This window comes from Corapipo altera, unplaced genomic scaffold (genome assembly GCF_003945725.1).
Source record: "Corapipo altera isolate COAL_440 unplaced genomic scaffold, ASM394572v1 113, whole genome shotgun sequence".
Classification (NCBI taxonomy): domain Eukaryota; kingdom Metazoa; phylum Chordata; class Aves; order Passeriformes; family Pipridae; genus Corapipo; species Corapipo altera.
In genome coordinates, this window is record NW_020884895.1 from 2,025,885 (window position 1) to 2,044,130 (window position 18,246).

The window sequence follows — 18,246 nt, forward strand, 5'->3', positions numbered from 1 at the left end:
GTCTGGTTTGCACCACCCAGGGGAGGAAAATATTTTTCCTGCCCTTATCCCTCAAAATGCTGAGAGGGTGGGAATGAGGCCAAATTGTGACCTGGTCCTTCTTTTGGCTGCCGTACAAGCACCCCTTCCCACGAAGAGGTGTTAACCTCAACTCCCGCCCTGCACGGCGGGTGGTCGCTTCGCTTCCAGTCCTTCCCGCGGGGAAGCCGGGACTCAGTGGTGTGAACGAAGTGAAATATATCCACTGGGCAAGCGGCTCCTCCGCTGCACCGAGGGCATCCAAAGGCAATTTATACAGAGCGCAGCTTCAGTTTTTATAAAGAAAGCAGGTTGTAAACAGGTAGGGGCCAGTCTCTTCTACCTCGCCTACAGGGAGGGGATGAGAAGAAATTGCCTTAAGCTGAGAAAGCTGACACAAGTGAAATTCAGAGTAGATATCAGAAAATTTTTTTTCACTGTTCAGGTTGTCAGGCATTGGAACAGGTTGCCCAGGCAGGCGGGGAAGTCACCTTCACCGAAGGCGCTTTATCGCAGCACTACAACCCGGGTCCAATCTTGCGGGGGGCGGGCCGAGAGCGGCGGGCGCTGCCGGGATATGGGAGAGGGCGGTCGCTTTGCTGCCGGGATTGGCCGATCGGCGGGGGCGCGCAGGCGGGAGGCTGTGGCCCCGCGGTGCCGCAATTGAGCCCCGGCGGGGCGCGGAGCGGCGGCGGGTGAGCGCGGGTGCGGGACGGCGGGGACGGAGCCGCGGGAGCGGGCGGGTGAAATGCGAGGAGGGAAGGAGGGAGGCGGCGCGCAGGGGCCGCCCCGGCGGCGCTGCCGCAGCAGGAGCAGCAGCAGCCGCCGCAGCCCGGGGCGGGCAGCACGTGGTGCCAGCGCATGCGGCAGCGCCGCTGACCTTGATGGGCAGAGCGGCCCCGCCGCCGCCGCGGCCCCGCACGTCTCCCGCGCCGGGCACGGGGGAGACGTGCCCTCGGCCCGTCTCGTATCGCCCGCGCCGCTTATCTTGGGTCCGCAGCCGGGCCCTGCCCGCGATACCGGGGACGCCCAGGCCCTGGAGGCGGCTGCTGCTGTGCGCCGTTTTCTTCTCCCTTTTTTTTTTTTTTTTTTTCTTTCTCTCCTCTTTGCCGTATTTCTGAGGGATTGGGGGCTCGGGGTTATATGCTGTGGGAGCCGCGAGCATCCCTGCCAGTTGCGGTTCCTGGCAGGCCCTTTGAACTTCACTGCCTCTCTGGGTTAGGTTTTAGGAGACCCTCCGTATGCTCAGCCGTGTTGTGTCCTGCCGGCCAGGTGAAAGCCTATGGCCTCAGATTGTCACTGGGAAAAGGCTTCTCGAAACTGTCGGGGTTTCACCTTCATGTGGTTTTGCCCTAAACAAAGGGAGAAAGGAACGGCGGCCATTAATAACCTTTGATCCCAAAATTAAACCTTGCAGAGCTCCCAGGTGTAGTGCTAATCCACGTGCACCTGAAGACCAGTTCAAAACCACTTCTTAGCAGCGCTGCTTGAGGGCACACTCAGGTTGCATGCTTCCAGCCTAAACACCTGTCTAGGCACTCGCTAACTTACAAAGCTTTTTTCAAGCATCTTTTCAGCAATAAATGCTGAAGTAAATCAGTTACAGTTTACCTGTTAGATATGTTTGCCGTCTACAGAGAAATTAGAATTTTTAAAGTTACCAAAATGATTTTGGAGAGTTGCTCTCGGTGACTCATGGAGACTGTTCAAGATGGAAATTGCCTTCATAAAATGGTAGAGAACATTGCCATCTAGAAGGGATATTGCTATTAGAAGTGTTCTGGTGGGGTTGGAGCTTATGCTGCTTTGCTTTATGGCTCTTTACTTTATGCCTTGCACCACTTCTGTCTACCAGTCAGACTCTTCCTGTCATTGAGACAGACCCCAGGAACCTTAGATATCTGGAGTCCGTTGTCACAGTTGAGCAAATGCCTCTTTCCAGCACTCCCTGAGTGGAGGTGTCCCTACCATTAATAAGACCCTTGGCTGAACTTAGCCATTTGAGCCCCCCCACTATGCCTGGAGTTCAACAGAAAGAGCTGATTTGTTCATTGGAGCTTATATTTGCAGTGGGAACTTCTAGGTTGCATTCAAGGTTGATGTAGATTTGCTAACATTGTGACCTACTTAGAAGTATACACAGAAAATCCATGGGTAGGCAGTGCACTGTGTCAGTGACTGGCCTTGGATGTGTTATGTAGTGGCAGGGGAACAACCTGACTTGACTTGTTGTGTTCTGAACTTCTAGGGCTTTGGTCAAGCTGGTGTGCACTCCTCCAGAGGGCAATGGACCATGCCAGAGCAGCAATCTCAAACTTGGTAAGACACAGTCCTCCAGTGCCATTTCATCTCGTGGTGAGCTGACAGCACTGCAGAAGAAAGGTTTGACAACGTCCATGCAGTATCAGAGATGATGATGAATCCAAAGCAGAGTTGGGTGCTGCTGTGTAGGTTGTGAGCTGAATGTCGCTGTAACTAGCTGGCCATGATAAGGAAGTGGTTCAGTGTTGGTGTGGTTACCAATAACTGCTATCATATCTTGAGTCTCTCAAGAAGCTGGTAAGAAAGAGGGGAGGGGCAAACTTTGAACAGTGTTTCAGGATGAAGTCTATTCTTCCTTGGGGAGTGGGAATTCAACCACAAGTCTAGCTTTGAAAAGTGACCTGTCCTTTGAAACAAATGTGGAGGAGGAGGTATTTCTGAATTTGCTCATCCAAACCTGCTGGTCTTAGAGCACTTGGATTGTGAAATGACCCTAGGCTAGGATTGGGAATGTGGTGGTTTGCTCTGTGAACAAGTAGGGAGGATATGTGGGGTTGGGGCATGTCCTCTGTGTGAGGACATGTCTCAAGTGTGAGGGAAGCCGAGCAGCTTAGCAGGGAGACTGCTAGGACAGACTGCAGCATTGCCCTATCCAAAATGTGAACAGCTACCCATTGTGGGTAGTGTGATCCAGAGTGGAACTGCAGGTCTGAAACGACATTGGTTTCTTTTAACCAGCTGAGCAGATGTCTGGTCTCTTCATTTCCAGCTGCTGATGTGTGCTGAGAACTGTGGATGAGCTGCTGAGGTTGTAACAGGACTTGGGTGCTCATCACCAGCTGCTTCTCCAGTACAGTGGGGAGGGGTTGCAGGACTGTTGCTCCCAAAGCTATTCCTCTGGCCTTTTAGCCAGTCTCCTGCCACTCCCCAGCACAACCGTGGCTGCAGGCAATTTCAACGTCTCTAATGGAAGCTGAGTGGTTCTGCTATGCCTGGAATTGAGTTAATCTGAGCGTCTGCCTTGTGCACAGGCGGCTGTTCTGTGGGGGTTGGGCTGTGCATTACACTTGTTTAGAAAAGTGAGCTCCAGACTGGAAGTTCTGCTGGGGCACTGGTAAACACCTGTCAAATGGTGCCAGGCACTGGTGGGTGCAGGAGGTGTAGCCTCAGCTTTCATGTTAGCTGAGGTAGCGTGATTCCCAAGGGTAATCTCTTTTCAGCCCAGCTGCTTTGTAACACTACCAATAGTGTAATTTAAGAGTAGCCTTAGGCACTGTAATACAAAATTAGCTAGATGCTGGATGAGAGTATTTACGTCAAAGTGGATGTGGCTCAAAGGCACAATCGTGGAGGGGCTGCCTTCCCTTTCCTCTGTCCTCATCAAAGTGTGAGTTGTACACACTCAAGTCAGATCTGTGCTCTTCTGATTCAGACTGAGAGTTTCTGCTTGAATCAGCCTTTCCTGTGGGGTCGCATGGGAAATGTCGGTGCCGTTGGCTGTGTCATATCTGTAACACACTCCAAGCTAGACTCTGATCAGTGTGGATCTGAACTTGTGCAGGGTAAATAGATGCTAAATAGACTCTGGAGACCCTGAGTGGATCTGAGTCTTAACTGTTTAAAACAGCCAAGTTGACTTATTGACAAAATACTTGCTTGCACTGGAGCATCTGCAGGTGAACAACCTCTGTTTGGGTTGGAGCTGCTGACTGGAAGAACTGTAGGCTGGTGGAGCAAACTCTTGGATAACATGGCTCTCTTTCAACACAGTTTGGTGGCGAGCCGATGTCGTACACGCGCTTCAGCATTGCCCGGCAAACAGATGGAGACAACAGCCATGTGGAGATGAAGCTCTCTGCTGATGATGAGGAAGGAGGGGAAATTGGGAGACCAGAGCACCTGCATGCCACCATGCCACCTCCACGGAGGAATGGCAAAAACCTTTGCTTCCTAATCATGGCAGCAGTCCTCCTCCTTCTGATTGGTAAGGAAGGGTGGGAGGCAACTGCATGAAGTGGACGCTGGTATTGAAAGTATCTGAGGCTATTAACATTTGAATTGGTATTGCTTTGGGAGATAATTAAAGAACCAGGATCCAGGCTGCAGCCTCTTGTCACTAAGTATGTCTGGCTCAGCCTTATGGTACAGAAGTGTGAAGTTGTTACAGAATTGGCACAAGGAAGTGTGAAGTTTGGCAGTGGAACTTAAGGGCAAACTGGTCCTTGTGGAAGTCTTACTGGTGGTTTTCCCTCCATTAACTCGTAATATTTCTGTAGAGATGTGGGTCAGCAGATCAATAAAGCCTTTGGTGCTCGTCTCAAGGTTTTAACACTGCCACTGACCTAAAATAAGCATTCTCCTTCCCAAGTACTGCCAAGCACAAGATCGGATTTACAGTGCCCCTTAAAACATGCCAGCTCAGGCAAAATGTCAGGCTGCATATTTCTATCTGTCCTTGGGTAAGCAATCTTGTAAAAAATGGTGTGAGAGCAGAGATGCATCTTAACCCTGATGCCGTGTAGTGTAGGGCTGCTTCAATCATGTCTCTGCAGCACAAAGAAATACTTGTTCCGTCCGTAGGGTTTCTGATCGGCTACTTGAGCTACCGTGGACGAATGCAGAACGTTAGCAGGTGTCTGGATGGAAGTGGCAAGTGTGAGATGACTCCTACTGCATCTTACTTATCGGATGATGATGAAACTGAGGAAGAAGAGGTTCCTGGACCACGTGTCTTATACTGGCCTGACCTCAGAGCCATGTTGTCAGATAAACTGTCAACTGCACAACTTGAGGCGAACCTGAGGTAACAGTTGCAGAAAACTTAGCTAGAGCTTTGAGAGAGGCACAGCCTGTGAGCAGAACTCAGCTCCTTTGGAGAACAAGGGCCTTACAGGTGATGTAGGGTGGCATGTGTTAAACATGGGCTTAAATGGCTTTGCAGGCTGCAGTGCAACCTGGTGCTGGAGCTTAAGCTGTGCATATATCTGTTACTTACAGGCAAAGAGAAGGTAAGACATCTTTTGAAGCTGGCAAGGTTGAAGATGAAACCACTGCCAGCTACATTCATGACCAGTTCACCAGCTTCCGCTTGGACGAGGTGTGGAATGATGAGCACTACATTAAGCTGCAGGATAAAGGCAGGTATGTTAATTAAGAGATGGCATCTCTTCCTTACAGCATGGGTATCTATAGTCTTGAGCAAATGTGATTTCTACTGAAAATGGTGTGAAAATCGTGAGCCAGTTACCACTCTCCAAAGAAGGCCTCAATCTAGCCAAGCAGTAGCTGCTCTTGCCTCTTCTCAGGCTTTCAGAGGATCTGGTAGCAGCAGATTTTTCCTGGGACAGCTGTTTCCTCAAAGTATGCTTAGGAAGTGGAGAGAAAACAAACTTGATTGAAAACTCAGCTGAAGGGCAGATTCCCTGTGTCTAAATCTGTTAGCACAGGTGACTCCATCTTGTCATCCAGACAGGTGTTGCACACCTGGCAGTGCTTCCTCTAGTAGCTCAGGAGGGTATCAACAGGCACTGTGTTGTATGACAGCTCGTACCCTCATGTTTTACTTACCCCTTTGTGTCAGGGGGAAATGAATCTGCTTAGAAATTAGCCTTCATTAATGTCTCTGAACAACCCCAGAGATTCTTGCATGGAAGTACTGGGATGAGTGTGCTAGTTTCAGGCTCTGCTGACTTGCTCAGAACTGTTAGAGCACAGACTGAATATGAGAGTTAGTTAAATTCTTGTATGAAAGAATATAACGCTGTCTCTTTATGTTTAACAGCAGCAACAACGAAGTGTCTACTGAGCAAAATGGTGTTGAAGAAGTACTGGAGAGTCCCAGTGCATATGTGGCATACAGCAAGACTGGCACAGTTGTTGTAAGTGACTCCAGGAGGATCCTGGAAATGTTTTTGCACACTTACCACGTGGCAATGTCCAAAATATGTCCCTTTATGATACAGAGTGTATAAGCCCTCCCTAGTTAAAAAGCTGGAGGTGGTGAGAGTGGGGTGAGGAGTGGGCCCACATAGTGAGTGGGCCCACATAGTCTTATGACTTGAGCAAGATGCAGAAGTAACTTTAAACTTCCCTGCTGGGATCCAAACAGGAACCTTGGCAGAAGTGCTGCTCCAAGAGGCATGTTGCATGGGATCAGTTGACATGACTGAGCTTCAGCTCCCTGCTGTTAACAGGAGTCACTGTTACAGTGACTCTGTAGGCTGTTGCAAGTATCTTACTGCTGCATTTTTAACCTGTGTTTCTGTTCCAGGGCAAACCAGTCCATGTGAACTATGGACTGAAAGATGATTTTGAGAAGATACGAAATCTGGGTGTTTCAATGAATGGAACTATAGTCATCTTCAGAGCTGGAAAAATAACCCTTGCTGAGAAGGTGAGCAGTCTGTGCCCCAAAGCCTGGCCAAACTTGGCAGCAGAAAGCTATGCTTCCTCCTCTTTGAGGCATAAAGGTGTGTCTTCATTAGGTTTGTAGAATTCTTGTCCCTACAGGTCTGGTCTTGCTTGTCTGCTCTAAGCCCCCACGTGCAGGTCTGGATGCCAAGGCTGAGCAGAGCTTGTTACCGTTCATGGTGCCATTCTTCTTGGCCTCCAGCAGTCTTGCTGGAACAGCCAGGCATCTGGAGTGCTGGAGCTGGGAGGCAGAGGGAGGCAGCCTGGGAGCTACAGGGTGCAGAGCTGCATCACTAGATGCAGCCATAGGGCTGCTAGAAGAAGGATGGCCTTGCCTCCAGAGCACCTCTGGCTGCTGCAGTCAGATCCTTTCAAAGCTTGGCTGCAGTGTCTTGCTGACAGTTCACTTGGACCAAGTGATGGTGGTGGCACTGCATGCTCAGCCAGTGGCCTTGCATGTTGGTGTAGTGTTCCCTCTGTAGGGAGCAGAACCGAATATCCAAGCAGCCTAGAGGATCCAAGTGCTTCTGTATGTAAACATGTTTGAGGTCTGACCCAGAGCTGCCCCTCAGACGGGTGCTCCTGGGGAGGCTGGGGCACAGGACTCAGCCTGTCTGCATGCATCAGACAGAGGCAGAGCTGAAAAGTGCTTCCACAGAGGGTGGTTACTGGTCCTCCAATCCCCCCTGTTTTTCAAACTTGTCCAGCCTTGCAAGAGTGTTTGTACCGGTGGCATATCAGAGGCAGCTGGGTTGTAGGTGTATTAAACAGGGACCTGGCTAGGCCACTCTGCCTCCATTTTCCATGTGAAGATGAGCCTCCAGTGGCTGCTTCTCTTGAGACTAACCTCATCTTGGAAAAACAGGTGGAGTATAATCAAAATTAAATAACATCTGTCTTTTAAGCTGCTCAGAGGAGCAAGCACGAGCTGAAGGAATCACAGGGTGAGACACTAACTGTGGTGTGTTGTAACTGTTCAAGAAGGTGCTAGACACACTCTGCCTGAAGTAGGACTGAGATGCTGGGACTCAGGTGCCTTGTGTATCTGTCAGTGTCAGGTAGCTGTTAAAATCTGTTGTGAAGTTGGGGATCAAGGAGCACAACCCTTCCCACCATTATTCTATGTACTTACCTTAACTCCCCTTGCTTTGCAGTGCAAATATGCAGTAAATGTTTCTCTTTGCTTCAGGTTGCAAATGCCAGAGAGGAAGGAGCAGTTGGTGCCCTGATGTACCTGGACCCCTTTGAATACAAGTACACCGAGAAACTTGTCCCCTTTGCACATGTGAGTAGGCAGCTGGCTCCCGTTTGTTCCTATGAACCTCTCTTGCTGAGGGCTGCAGCCTGCAGCAGTGCTTCGTGCCCTGGTGTAGATGAAATCTGTTCAGCTCCTCTGAGACTTGAGGACTCTTCTTGCTTTTCACAGGCCCACCTTGGAACTGGAGACCCTTTCACCCCAGGCTTCCCTTCTTTCAACCACACCCAATTCCCACCAGTGGAATCTTCTGGACTACCTCGCATTCCTGTTCAGACTATCTCTAGCGAAGCAGCAGGCAAGCTGTTCAGGTAACTGATTCTCCTGGCTTACAGGCTGAGCTGCTGGGGCCCTCTTGTAGGCGGGAGGATGGTGTTGAGGTGCTGTGAGCCAGGGAGCTCTCTGCTGCTCTCTGCTGTGTGGCAGGGAGTGCGTTCTGCAACTGGCTGGAGAAATGTCACTTGTATTTGTCTCGTGTCGTAGACTGAACTTAATCTAGTGTTGGATTCTTTTGACCTCTGCATCCTACCCCTCCCTGCATAATTACTGGTGCAGGACTTCAAACTGTTTCCTAGGCAGGCCTTGAAACAGGTTGCACCTGCAATTGCGGGTGTCCTTTTTTCACACAATAACTAAATGAGGTCGGAGCTGGATCGTGAGTTCAATGGATCTCTCTTTTTCCCTCAGCAAAATGGATGGACACACATGCCTTCTGGAGTGGAAATCTGGGATCATGGGATGTAAGGTGACGGTGAGCCCCACAAGCAGGATGACAGTGAAACTGACCGTGAACAACGTTATGGTGGACAGGAAGATTCTGAACATCTTTGGTGCTATCAAGGGATTTGAAGAACCAGGTAACAACAGCTGCCTTGTGGCTGAGTCTTGAGGGGAACCCTTTCTCTTCTGTGATCATCAGAATATGACAGCTGCTCCCAGTCAGACAGCCAGCTCCTCAGCAGAACCAAGACCTTTCCCTGAGGATCAAAGAGAAAGCTGAACTGTGCTGCCAGGGAAAGGCTAAATGAAAGCACTTGGTGTGCCAGATTCAGGGGTCAGACTGCAGACTCTCTTCCTAGTACAGAAGCCGAAAGCTGCTCCTCTGATAAATGGTGTTTGCAACCTGAAGCTTGGAGCTCAGATCTTGATGTCTCCTTTACAGATCGGTATGTTGTGATCGGAGCCCAGAGAGATTCCTGGGGCCCAGGAGCAGCCAAGGCTGGCGTTGGCACTGCCATCTTGTTGGAACTTGCCCGTGTGATCTCGGACATAGTGAAAAAAGGTAAGTATTTTTGAACAAAAGCATGAGGGTGGGAGGTGATGCAGGTCTAGCTCTGCATGTGTTAACACTGGAAGAGCCCAGTTGCAAAACAGTGCTTTGGAAGGCACAGGGAATCTGACAAAGCTTCTCAAGAAACTGTTACTTACTTGTCCAATACAGACAACTTGTCTGCAGTGAGCACTTTCTTCCAAGGGATTGCCTCCCTGTACCTGGTATGGTCAAAATGCAAGAATGTCCTTGGATAACACACAATGCAAACCTTAAACTTGAGCTGTCTGTTGGACAGCTGGGCCTGAAGGTGGAAAAACCCTGTAGTGGCTGACCAGCTGGAGCAGTGGGGACTGCATGGTGGCACTTAGTGTGAGTGCACTTGTCTCCAGGGTTAATTTTGGGCTCAGGCAGCTAAATAACAGGGGGGAAATGCAGACAGCATTGTTTTCCTCTGCAGTTATGCAAGGGGGGGGGGGCAGGGTACAGTGTCCACACAGCCACTAGTGTGCACATTTGTCTGCAGCAGCCAGAACGCTTCAGTGCTGTCTCAGGACCAGGCAATTCATCATCCCAGGCCCGCAGTGCTAGTCTGCATCTCCATGGGGGAAGGGCAGATGTCTCAGTCTCTCTCTCTTTGCAGATGGCTACAAACCAAGGCGCAGCATTATCTTTGCTAGCTGGAGTGCCGGAGAGTTCGGAGCTGTGGGTGCAACTGAGTGGCTGGAGGTACTGTGTGTTTAACAGAATTCTGTGTGATGACTGCACAGTTGTTCCTGTGGATTAAACATCCTGGTGTTGTACTGCTACTGCTGATCTTATTAAAATACTTGATTTGTTCTAGGGGTACTCCACCTCGCTGCATGCCAAAGCCTTCACTTACATTAACTTGGATGCTGCAGTCTTAGGTAACCTGCTACTCTTTAAGTTTCTTGAAAGTGAGTGGGACTAGAATAGCTTGAACAGACATCCCTTAACCTCTAGGAATGGGGGCTGTGCCAGAGGCTGATGGTGGGTGGTTGGCTGAAGTCTGGTGTGACTCCATTTATTCTGCTGTCATTAAAGCCAGGAAGCTGCTGCAGCCTAAGCCAGAGGAGTCAGCTGTGCTAGGTCCCAGTAGACTGTCCTGTGTCTGTTGAAGATCCTCTGGCAACAAGCTGTAGATCAGGACTGAACAGCTCTAGTAAGAGTGGTCGATTATACCAGCATGTCAAACACCCTTTCATTTTTTGCAGGCTCCAACCACATGAAGATTTCTGCTAGCCCATTGCTATACTCGTTGCTGGAGAGAACTATGAAGGGGGTGAGTTGAAGGGCTTTGGGCCCATCAAGGTGACTGGTTTTAGGAGGAACTTAAAGCAGACAGAGCTGTGCTGGGTCACTTTCCCCAGCTGACACCTTCTGTGGAGAAAGCCCCATTTAGGAGAAAAGCTGAGATATTCTGGAGGGCTCTGTCTGAAATCAGCTGGGCTCTGGAAACTGCAGTTCAGACATGCAGAATCTAAAATCAGCAAGTGCCACAGTTCAGCGGGAGGTGAACTCCTGTCCCACATGAACTGTGCCTGTGTGGAGAAAGGTCAGGGGAGCACACCTGACTCTGGCATCTGCACAACAATGCAAGCTCCAGGATGGAACCTGGAAGCCCAAGCAGAGGTCAGAAAAGTGCAGTGACTGTCATCTCTGTGCAGGTGAAGGACCCAACAAAGGATTCGGGAAGCCTGTATAACAGAGTTGGCTCTGCCTGGATGGATAAAGTGTAAGTATTGTTATCCATCTGTCTGGGGAAGCAGATCTCCATAAAGGAGCAAACCAAATGGCTTCTGCTCTTTGTGCTAGAGTGTCATACTGCTGTCTGAGGTGGGCTCTATCTCTGCTGCCCCAAGCTGCCTGTGGGCAGCCCAGACACTTTTCTGGAGGGCAAGAAGAGCCTTGTACCAAGTCCAGTGGCTGGAAATGGACAGGCAGCCTTTGGTATTTGTCTGGGACTCCTTCAATCTTGTCTACAGAGGGTAGTCCAGCTGGCTCAGAACTTCAACTGTAGGGCTTCTAGCTTTTCTCTTGGGATGCCCAAACCAGTTGGTAACTACTCAGTGCTTATTTTCTGCAGCGTTTCCCTTGATCTGGATAATGCAGCGTTCCCTTTCCTGGCCTATTCAGGAATCCCAGTGGTTTCCTTTGGTTTCTGCAATGTAAGTATTGTGTGCCTGCCTGGTGTACTCATTCCATGCAGAGTGATGTAAGGATGTCTACTCTCCAGGATGGCAGAGCACAAGGTGCTGTCCCAAGCTCTCTGTCCGTGCAAGAGCCTCTGAGGGGAATGAGGTACAGCCTCTGGACCCAGTGGCTGTGGCAGTACTTGCTGTGAAGGCTGCTCCTGGGACAAGGCTGGCCTACAGTCTCTATTCCAGAGTCCTGGATGCTTGTGGTTTTTTGGGAGAGGGGGCACTTGCTCTTCTGGAGGCTCAGATGTCAATGATTCAGAAGCTAAAAGCACTAAAAAGATGTCAAGCTGTTGCTGCATCAGTAAAAGACTGTACTACAGCCTGCTGGTCAACAAGCAGAGAGCATTGGGGAAGTGATACTGCTGACCAGAGCAAATACTGACTCAGACTGTTTGGGTCTGCTGCTGCAGCAGGGGCTGACACCAGTCCTGTTGCTGCAGGTGTGCAGCTGGGAGCCTTTCTAATAGTAGTTCCCTCTCTTATGAATGCTTAGGTTTGTTAGTGTTAGACTTGTTTCACAGAAAAACTTGAGTTATCCTGACAAGAAGGGTTGGAGGGTGCTGCCTCCACATATCAGACTGGGTGGTGAGATTTGCCCACCTGCACTTCTGCAGAGATCTCTGGGGGGGTAAAGGTCTGTATGTCTTCAGGTCCAAAAAACTAACAGAACATCCTGCTGATTACTGGAAACTGTGAGGGATGAAATGCAGGAGCTCCATTCCCTTCCCCGTGCTTTGATGTTTTGCCACTCCAGTCTCATGTCTTAGCAGCACAGGGATTTGGCATGTGGTGGAAGTAGCAAGCTACCTGTGGTGGGGGATGAAAATAATCTAGCTGGAAAAGCATTCTTGGCTAAATTCAACACCTTTTTTCTTGCAGAAAGATGAGGAATATGCCTTCTTGGGCACTACTGGAGACACCATGATGAACCTGAAGAAGATTGACAAGTTGTATGCTCTTATGCGTGCTGCTGCAGAAGTTGCTGGACAAGTAGCTCTCAGGCTGACCCATGATCATGAGCTCTTCCTGGATTTTGACAGATATAGTGAAGAATTGCTATCATTCCAGGAGAGGATTTTGTCCTTTGATGGGGAAGTGAAGGTAAGGAGGACTCCGATTTCACTGAATCCCTGCAGATGGTCAGGGGGCATGTGCTAATAAGGCCCCGTGTCAGGGGTACAGCAGGGTGGATGTCTTCCCCCTTTGGGCATAGGAGTGTAGCAAAGTGTGACGAGAATCGATGTTCCTATGGAGCAGTGCAGGCAGAGTAGCTGTGGCTACTCTGTGACAAATCCAGCTAATCTGGCTGTGGTGAGCTCTTGAGGAAGTGGATGTGGGGGATTTCTCCTCTGGTTATCATTCACAGCATAGTGCAGCTTTGCCACTCATTTACACCTCTGCTGAAAGCCTACAAGAAACTGTGGGTGGGGAGTGACCTCAGAAGAGCCTGCCAAGAACTTGCTCTGCTACTTGGTTAAACTGGGGGAAAAAGAAACCCAAAAAAAACCCCAACAACAACAAAAGAAAGAACTTTCTTTTGGTAAGAGAGCAGCAAAAGAAGAAAATCAGGTTTGCTAACAGTTCCTCCCTTGCAGGCACTGGGGCTGACCTTGAACTGGCTGTTTTTTGCCCGTGGTGACTTTCAGCGAGCTGCAGATGCACTGAGAAGAGACATTGCAAACAGTGACAAGGAAAACAGGATTGTCCGCAGAGCCCTGAACGACAGGATGATGAAGGTGGGTATCTACAACTGGTTTTTCTTTCTTCATGAAGGAAGAGAGTGCTTGGCTGGGATGGGCCCTTCCCTAAGGGGCCATGGGCACTATGCAAACTGGTGTCTCTTCCACTTGCTTAGTGTCAACCTGGCTGAGTTCTGCACTTGCATTTGAAAGAGGGTCTGGCCCTTACAGAGCTGCTGTGGGAAAGGGCTGACTGGGGATCAAAGGTTGGCAGCTCATGTTGAGGCAGACTGGGAGGCCAGAGCATAACCCTAAATTTGCCCCTCTGCTCAGGTGGAGTATGACTTCCTCTCCCCGTTCCTCTCACCAAAAGATGCTCCCTTTCGCCACATCTTCTTCGGGAAAGGCTCCCACACGCTGCCAAGTCTGCTGGAGAACCTGAAGCAGCTGAGAGACAACAAAGACAGTGTGGATGTGAACACACTGAAAGAGCAGCTGGCGCTGGTGACCTGGACCATTAAAGGGGCTGCCAATGCTTTAGTGGGTGATATCTGGAATACAGACAATGAATTCTAGGCACAGCAAACACCTGGTTAAGGTACAGGATTACCTCTCTAAGGTACAGGAGAGCTGTGTGTGCAGGGGCTTGCTGTGTAGCCCTCGTTCCACCTGTGGCAACACACAAAAACTCCCTGTACCTCAGATTAGGCATTGGCACGATTTTTAAATGGCAGCTTCCTGCAAATTTCCAGTACTTTAGGTATCATGAAACCTAACTGAAAACCCCTGAAACCCAAACGAAACCCACTCCCTAACATAGTATTACCTTTCTGCAGATTTTCTGGCAACAAAGCTTTTTTGACCAAAGTTGAACACAAAATTTAAATCTCACCTTGACAAATTCACAGGAGGCAGTTTTAAGGCAGGTACTAACATTACCATGAAATCTCCTCTGACCAGGCTCCCATCTGACCACAGTCCCAACCAGTCATGTACAGCTGCTTCTAGGGCTTGATCTCCAGTGTACTTGAGAACCAAGAACTTGGATTCCTCCTGAACTGGTACCTTGAGTGGGGAGGTATATCATTTATTTAGGCTTTTAATTGTTGGCCCCCTAAGCCTAGTGACAAAACAGGGAATGGATTCCTCTAAACACTTGTGATGAGGATCCCTTCTCTGGCAGGAAGCTGTAGAGAGCTGTAGTTCAAAAATTAAACGTAGTAATACCCGCAAGTGCTGGATTATCAGCAAGCTCTGAAGTGCCCAGCCTGCCTTTACTCAACAGCAGGGTCCAATGACATCTTGGAGGCTTGCTTCTGCCAAGGCAGTTATCAATACCCAGGGAGAATGACCCAAAGATTATCCAATGTTCCCTTTATACCCTTAGCTGGCACCTCGGCGAGTCTTGCAGCATTGAGAAATGGCTCTAGACTGGCACTTCAGAACTTGCTGCTCAGGGGCCTTGTGTGAAATCGAGTCTCTTGCTAGCCAAACCCTGTTTGACTTGATGTCATTTTGCAAGATGGCTCTCGTTTGGCACTGAGATATTTATTTCTTTATTTATTTATCAGTGACAGTGTTCACTATAAATGTTTTTTTATAGAAGATAATTATCGGAAGCAGTGCCTTCCATAATTATGACAGTTATACTGTCGTTTTTGAATAAAGCAGCATCTGCTATTACAATCAAAACATGATACTGGAACTTTGCATTTAAAATAATCAAAACAGGCCCCTCAAAAAGTTATGGAAAACTAGCAATTAAGCTTTCTGTGGCAAAAGCACCCCTCTGAAAAAAACTTGAAGGTGTAGACCTGGTAGTGAGTCTCCAGGTTGTGCTCCAAATTAATCCTTGAAATGCTGAAAACCTGGGTGGAAAACTCAAATACTAGAAATTTGGCTTCTTTGAAGGGTCCGGGCCCCTCCGTGGGCTTTGGACTCCTTCCTGCTCCCCTTTTTGGATGATGTGTGCTCTCATGGGGAGCACAGCTTCCTTCCTGGCCCCAACCCCAGAAGAGGGGATTTGCTGTGTAGCCCTCGTTCCACCTGTGGCAACACACATAAACTCCCTGTACCTCGGATTAGGCATTGGCACGATTTTTAAATGGCAGCTTCCTGCAAACTTCCAGTACCTAATGTATCATGAAACCTAACTGACATTATCGGGGGCAGTGTCTTCCATAATGTGTAAAGAACAAGGTAGTTTTTGCCTACCACAGTGTTATATCGGAGGCAGTGACCTCCATATGTTGCACTATGGGTGTACGTAATTATCGGGGACAGTGTTTCCCATAATTGTTCTATGCTTAACATGCAATGTCATCTGCGAAGCTTGATGGTTAGTATCTAACATGGATTAATCTCCTGCAGTCCTATTTTTTCACTCTCCTGTGGTGATGCAGATACAAACTTCAATCTGTTATGTACTTAGACTCTACTTTCCCCATAGGCTGAACTGTTTCAAATAGCTGTGCTGTCTTGAATTGGCTTCCTGCTTCCAGCTACGGTAGTAGTGCTTGAATATTTAGTGGAAACTAGGCTAGTTAGGCTGTGTGCACTAGTAGTGATATAGTAGACTTTGTTCAAATCAGTTACAAACACATGAGAAATTAAAGGTGAATGTAGGGCTTGGGGCAGACAGCTGTGTGGTGGGCTCAGGTCACTGCTCTGGATGGGTGCACCTAACACTGTCCTGCTGTGGCACTGGGAGAGTGGTGGTATGCCCACATGGGAAGCCCACTCTCCAGTTCTCGCTGGAAATCCCAGTCTTGCCCACTTTGGGTGTTAAGTGGAGGGGGGAAATCAGTGGCACCTTTCTCATGGTGCTGCTCTGCTTCCCGATCTGAAGCTGAGCACTGCTGACATGTGATACCTGCTAAATTGTGCTGCCTGTTTCCCAAACAGCCCTGGCTGGCTGTCGCCAGTCCTGTACTCTGCAGTTTGATCTCACATTTAACCCTAAGTTGCAGTTTAGTTTTAACCTAAACTGCACATTGATATGGATTTAAACCTAACCTGAGTGAGTGACCTGAGCCCCAACACTAGTCTTTGAGGGAAAGAACATTTTTCAGGAATGGGCAAGGACAGGCCCCCAGCCAAGTTACTGAACTCAGTGCTCACCAGTTTGGAGGGCTGGATTTTCATCAGTCTCTAGAACCCTGATGCCCAGACTTGTGCAGTTTGTTGCTCTTCCCTGAGTTCTCTTAACACCTTAACTCTTCTTACAGCCCTGTCTGTGTTAGTGTTTCCTAGTGACACTTCTCTGGATGGCATATAAGAGCTGCTGTCTAGGAGTCCTCACTGTAGTGTTTGCATGCATCTTGATGTCAGACTTAATCTTGTGCTTTATAGCCAGCAGAGAGAGACAAAAGACAAAGCCTGTCTCCGCAGCACAACAGTGACTACAGGGATGTTGGGATATCTTGCTCAGTGCTGGCATCTGACTGCTGTGGGATACTTACCTGTTATTTGCTTCAATAAATATTTTGCATCTTGAACATTCAGCTTCTCTTGTGGGTTCTTGTAAAGCCATGATGCTTTTGTGGCCATGGGTGAGCTTGAGCAGCTAGAGGAAGGCTGCTCTCCTGCCCCGTCGGGGCTGGTACCTGGCAGCTCCACTACCACCACAGTGCTGTTCATCTAAGTCCTGCCTCATCCCAGACAACTGGGATGAGGACTCTGGCAATGAGGTGGAGGAGCAACATATACAAGCCCCTGGGCTCCCTACTCCTTTCGTGGCCATGTCCTGCCTCTCGGTCATGGCATTGACTCTGAAGAGCCTGCAATGTTGAGGGGGATGATGTGATGATGAACTGTCAGATTTCCCACTGGCTGTGGCTTTGCAGGTCTCTGCTGGTGAGAAGGTAGCTGGACAGGCCTGTGTGTGACTGTCCCAGGAAGCTGCCCCACTGTGTCCTGCCTTGTCTCTGCCCCTCATCACTCTGGAGCTCCCCTGGACCAAGGTCCAGATGGGTATGTGGATAGTGCTTAGAGCCCCAGGAAGCTCTGGGAGACGAGGAGCTGCCTCCTTGGCTCCAGAGGCCTCCTCAGATGAGACTGCATGAGTTTGGGACTCTGCATTTAAATATGCTCAGTTTCTCTCTCCTGTCTTCCCCCCCAGCCCTAATGCTGGTCTCACCTCCTGCTTTACAAACACTGCATCCCGAGAAGATGAACTATTTGGGGTGAGAAGCATCTTCTCCAGGAGACCAGCTCGCCCCTTATGGGCTGTCCCGTCATAGCTCTGGTCCCTCCTCTTCCACCGGGATGATTTACTTGTTGGAAACACGTCGTTTCCCGCAGCTCCTGCCCGCGCCTGGCAGGGCTCCTCTCCCTGCAGTGACTGTGCGAAGCGCCCCGAGAGGCTGGGCCGGGGCTGCGGGAGCCCTGCTGCGGCCGGGCAGCGCAAGCCCCGCCGGGGCAGAGGGAAGGGGGGACAGCCCCCTCCCACTTACCTGGGAGAAGGGATTCGGGCACCGCAGGGCAGCCAGTGTCCTGGGTCCCCGCAGCGGAGCGGTCCCGGGGCCTGGTGCTGTTCCGCGGTGAGTCTGTCCATCCCGGCGACCCGCGGCTCTTCCACCCATCCCCCTGCCCGCCTTTCCTTCCTTCCTTCTGTCCGTCCGTCCGTCCGTCCTCACCCCACCGTTACGTAAAGCGGCGCCGCGGCGCCTTTAAGGGCGGGGCCGGGGGCCGGCCGGGCTCGCGGCGGGGCAGGAGGGGAGGAAGGGAAGGGGGCGGTGGAACCGGAGCTCCAGAGCTCTAGCAGCGCGGCGCGGGGGGGCTTCCCCAGCGTGCGGGGCCGGGGCGGGGCCCGCGACCGCGTGCACCATCCGGGGGCAGGGGGCGAGCGGGGCGCCGGGGGTGCCGGAGGGCGGGGGGCTGAGCCCGGCGGTGCCGGAGGGCGGCGGGGTGGCCCCGGGCGTGCAGGAGCAGGGGGGCTTCACCCGCGGCGTGCAGGAGGCGGGGCTGGGGGCGCTGCCCCGCGTCCAGGAGCTGGTGGCCGCCGGCGGCGGGGAGCCGGGGGGCGGCGGCGGCGGCGGGGTGCCGGGCCGGTGGCACTGGGTGCCGCTGGGCGAGCGGACGAGCCTGCAGGAGTGGGGCGAGCGGCCCGGGCCCGTCACCGCCCTCGGC

The 18,246-nt window shown here is 50.6% G+C and overlaps 1 protein-coding gene across 2 annotated transcripts; it reads left to right on the plus strand.

The window, feature by feature from the left end:
- Nucleotides 1–628: 628 nt before the first annotated feature.
- TFRC (transferrin receptor) lies at nt 629–16,619 on the plus strand. Of its 2 annotated transcripts, none has more exons than XM_027647316.1 (19): nt 629–713; nt 2,267–2,337; nt 4,051–4,264; nt 4,861–5,083; nt 5,278–5,421; nt 6,062–6,158; nt 6,551–6,673; nt 7,880–7,975; nt 8,117–8,256; nt 8,633–8,802; nt 9,108–9,227; nt 9,859–9,944; nt 10,060–10,123; nt 10,451–10,518; nt 10,904–10,971; nt 11,323–11,404; nt 12,317–12,538; nt 13,033–13,173; nt 13,450–16,619. In XM_027647316.1, exons 2-19 carry the CDS (start codon nt 2,305–2,307, stop codon nt 13,690–13,692), a joined length of 2,334 nt encoding a protein of 777 aa, XP_027503117.1. In that variant the 5' UTR covers nt 629–713; nt 2,267–2,304; the 3' UTR covers nt 13,693–16,619. The 2 variants fall into 2 exon arrangements, with proteins under 2 accessions (XP_027503117.1, XP_027503115.1); XM_027647314.1 differs by lacking the exon at nt 629–713 and adding an exon at nt 1,099–1,290.
- The last annotated feature ends 1,627 nt before the right edge of the window (nt 16,620–18,246 follow it).

Coding starts and splice junctions, on each gene's coding strand:
- TFRC (XM_027647314.1), top strand. CDS start 1,260: ATGCTCAGCCGTGTTGTGTCCTGCCGGCCAG. Junction 4,265..4,860: donor AGTCCTCCTCCTTCTGATTG/GTAAGGAAGGGT, acceptor TTCCGTCCGTAG/GGTTTCTGATCGGCTACTTG. Junction 5,084..5,277: donor CAACTTGAGGCGAACCTGAG/GTAACAGTTGCA, acceptor TGTTACTTACAG/GCAAAGAGAAGGTAAGACAT.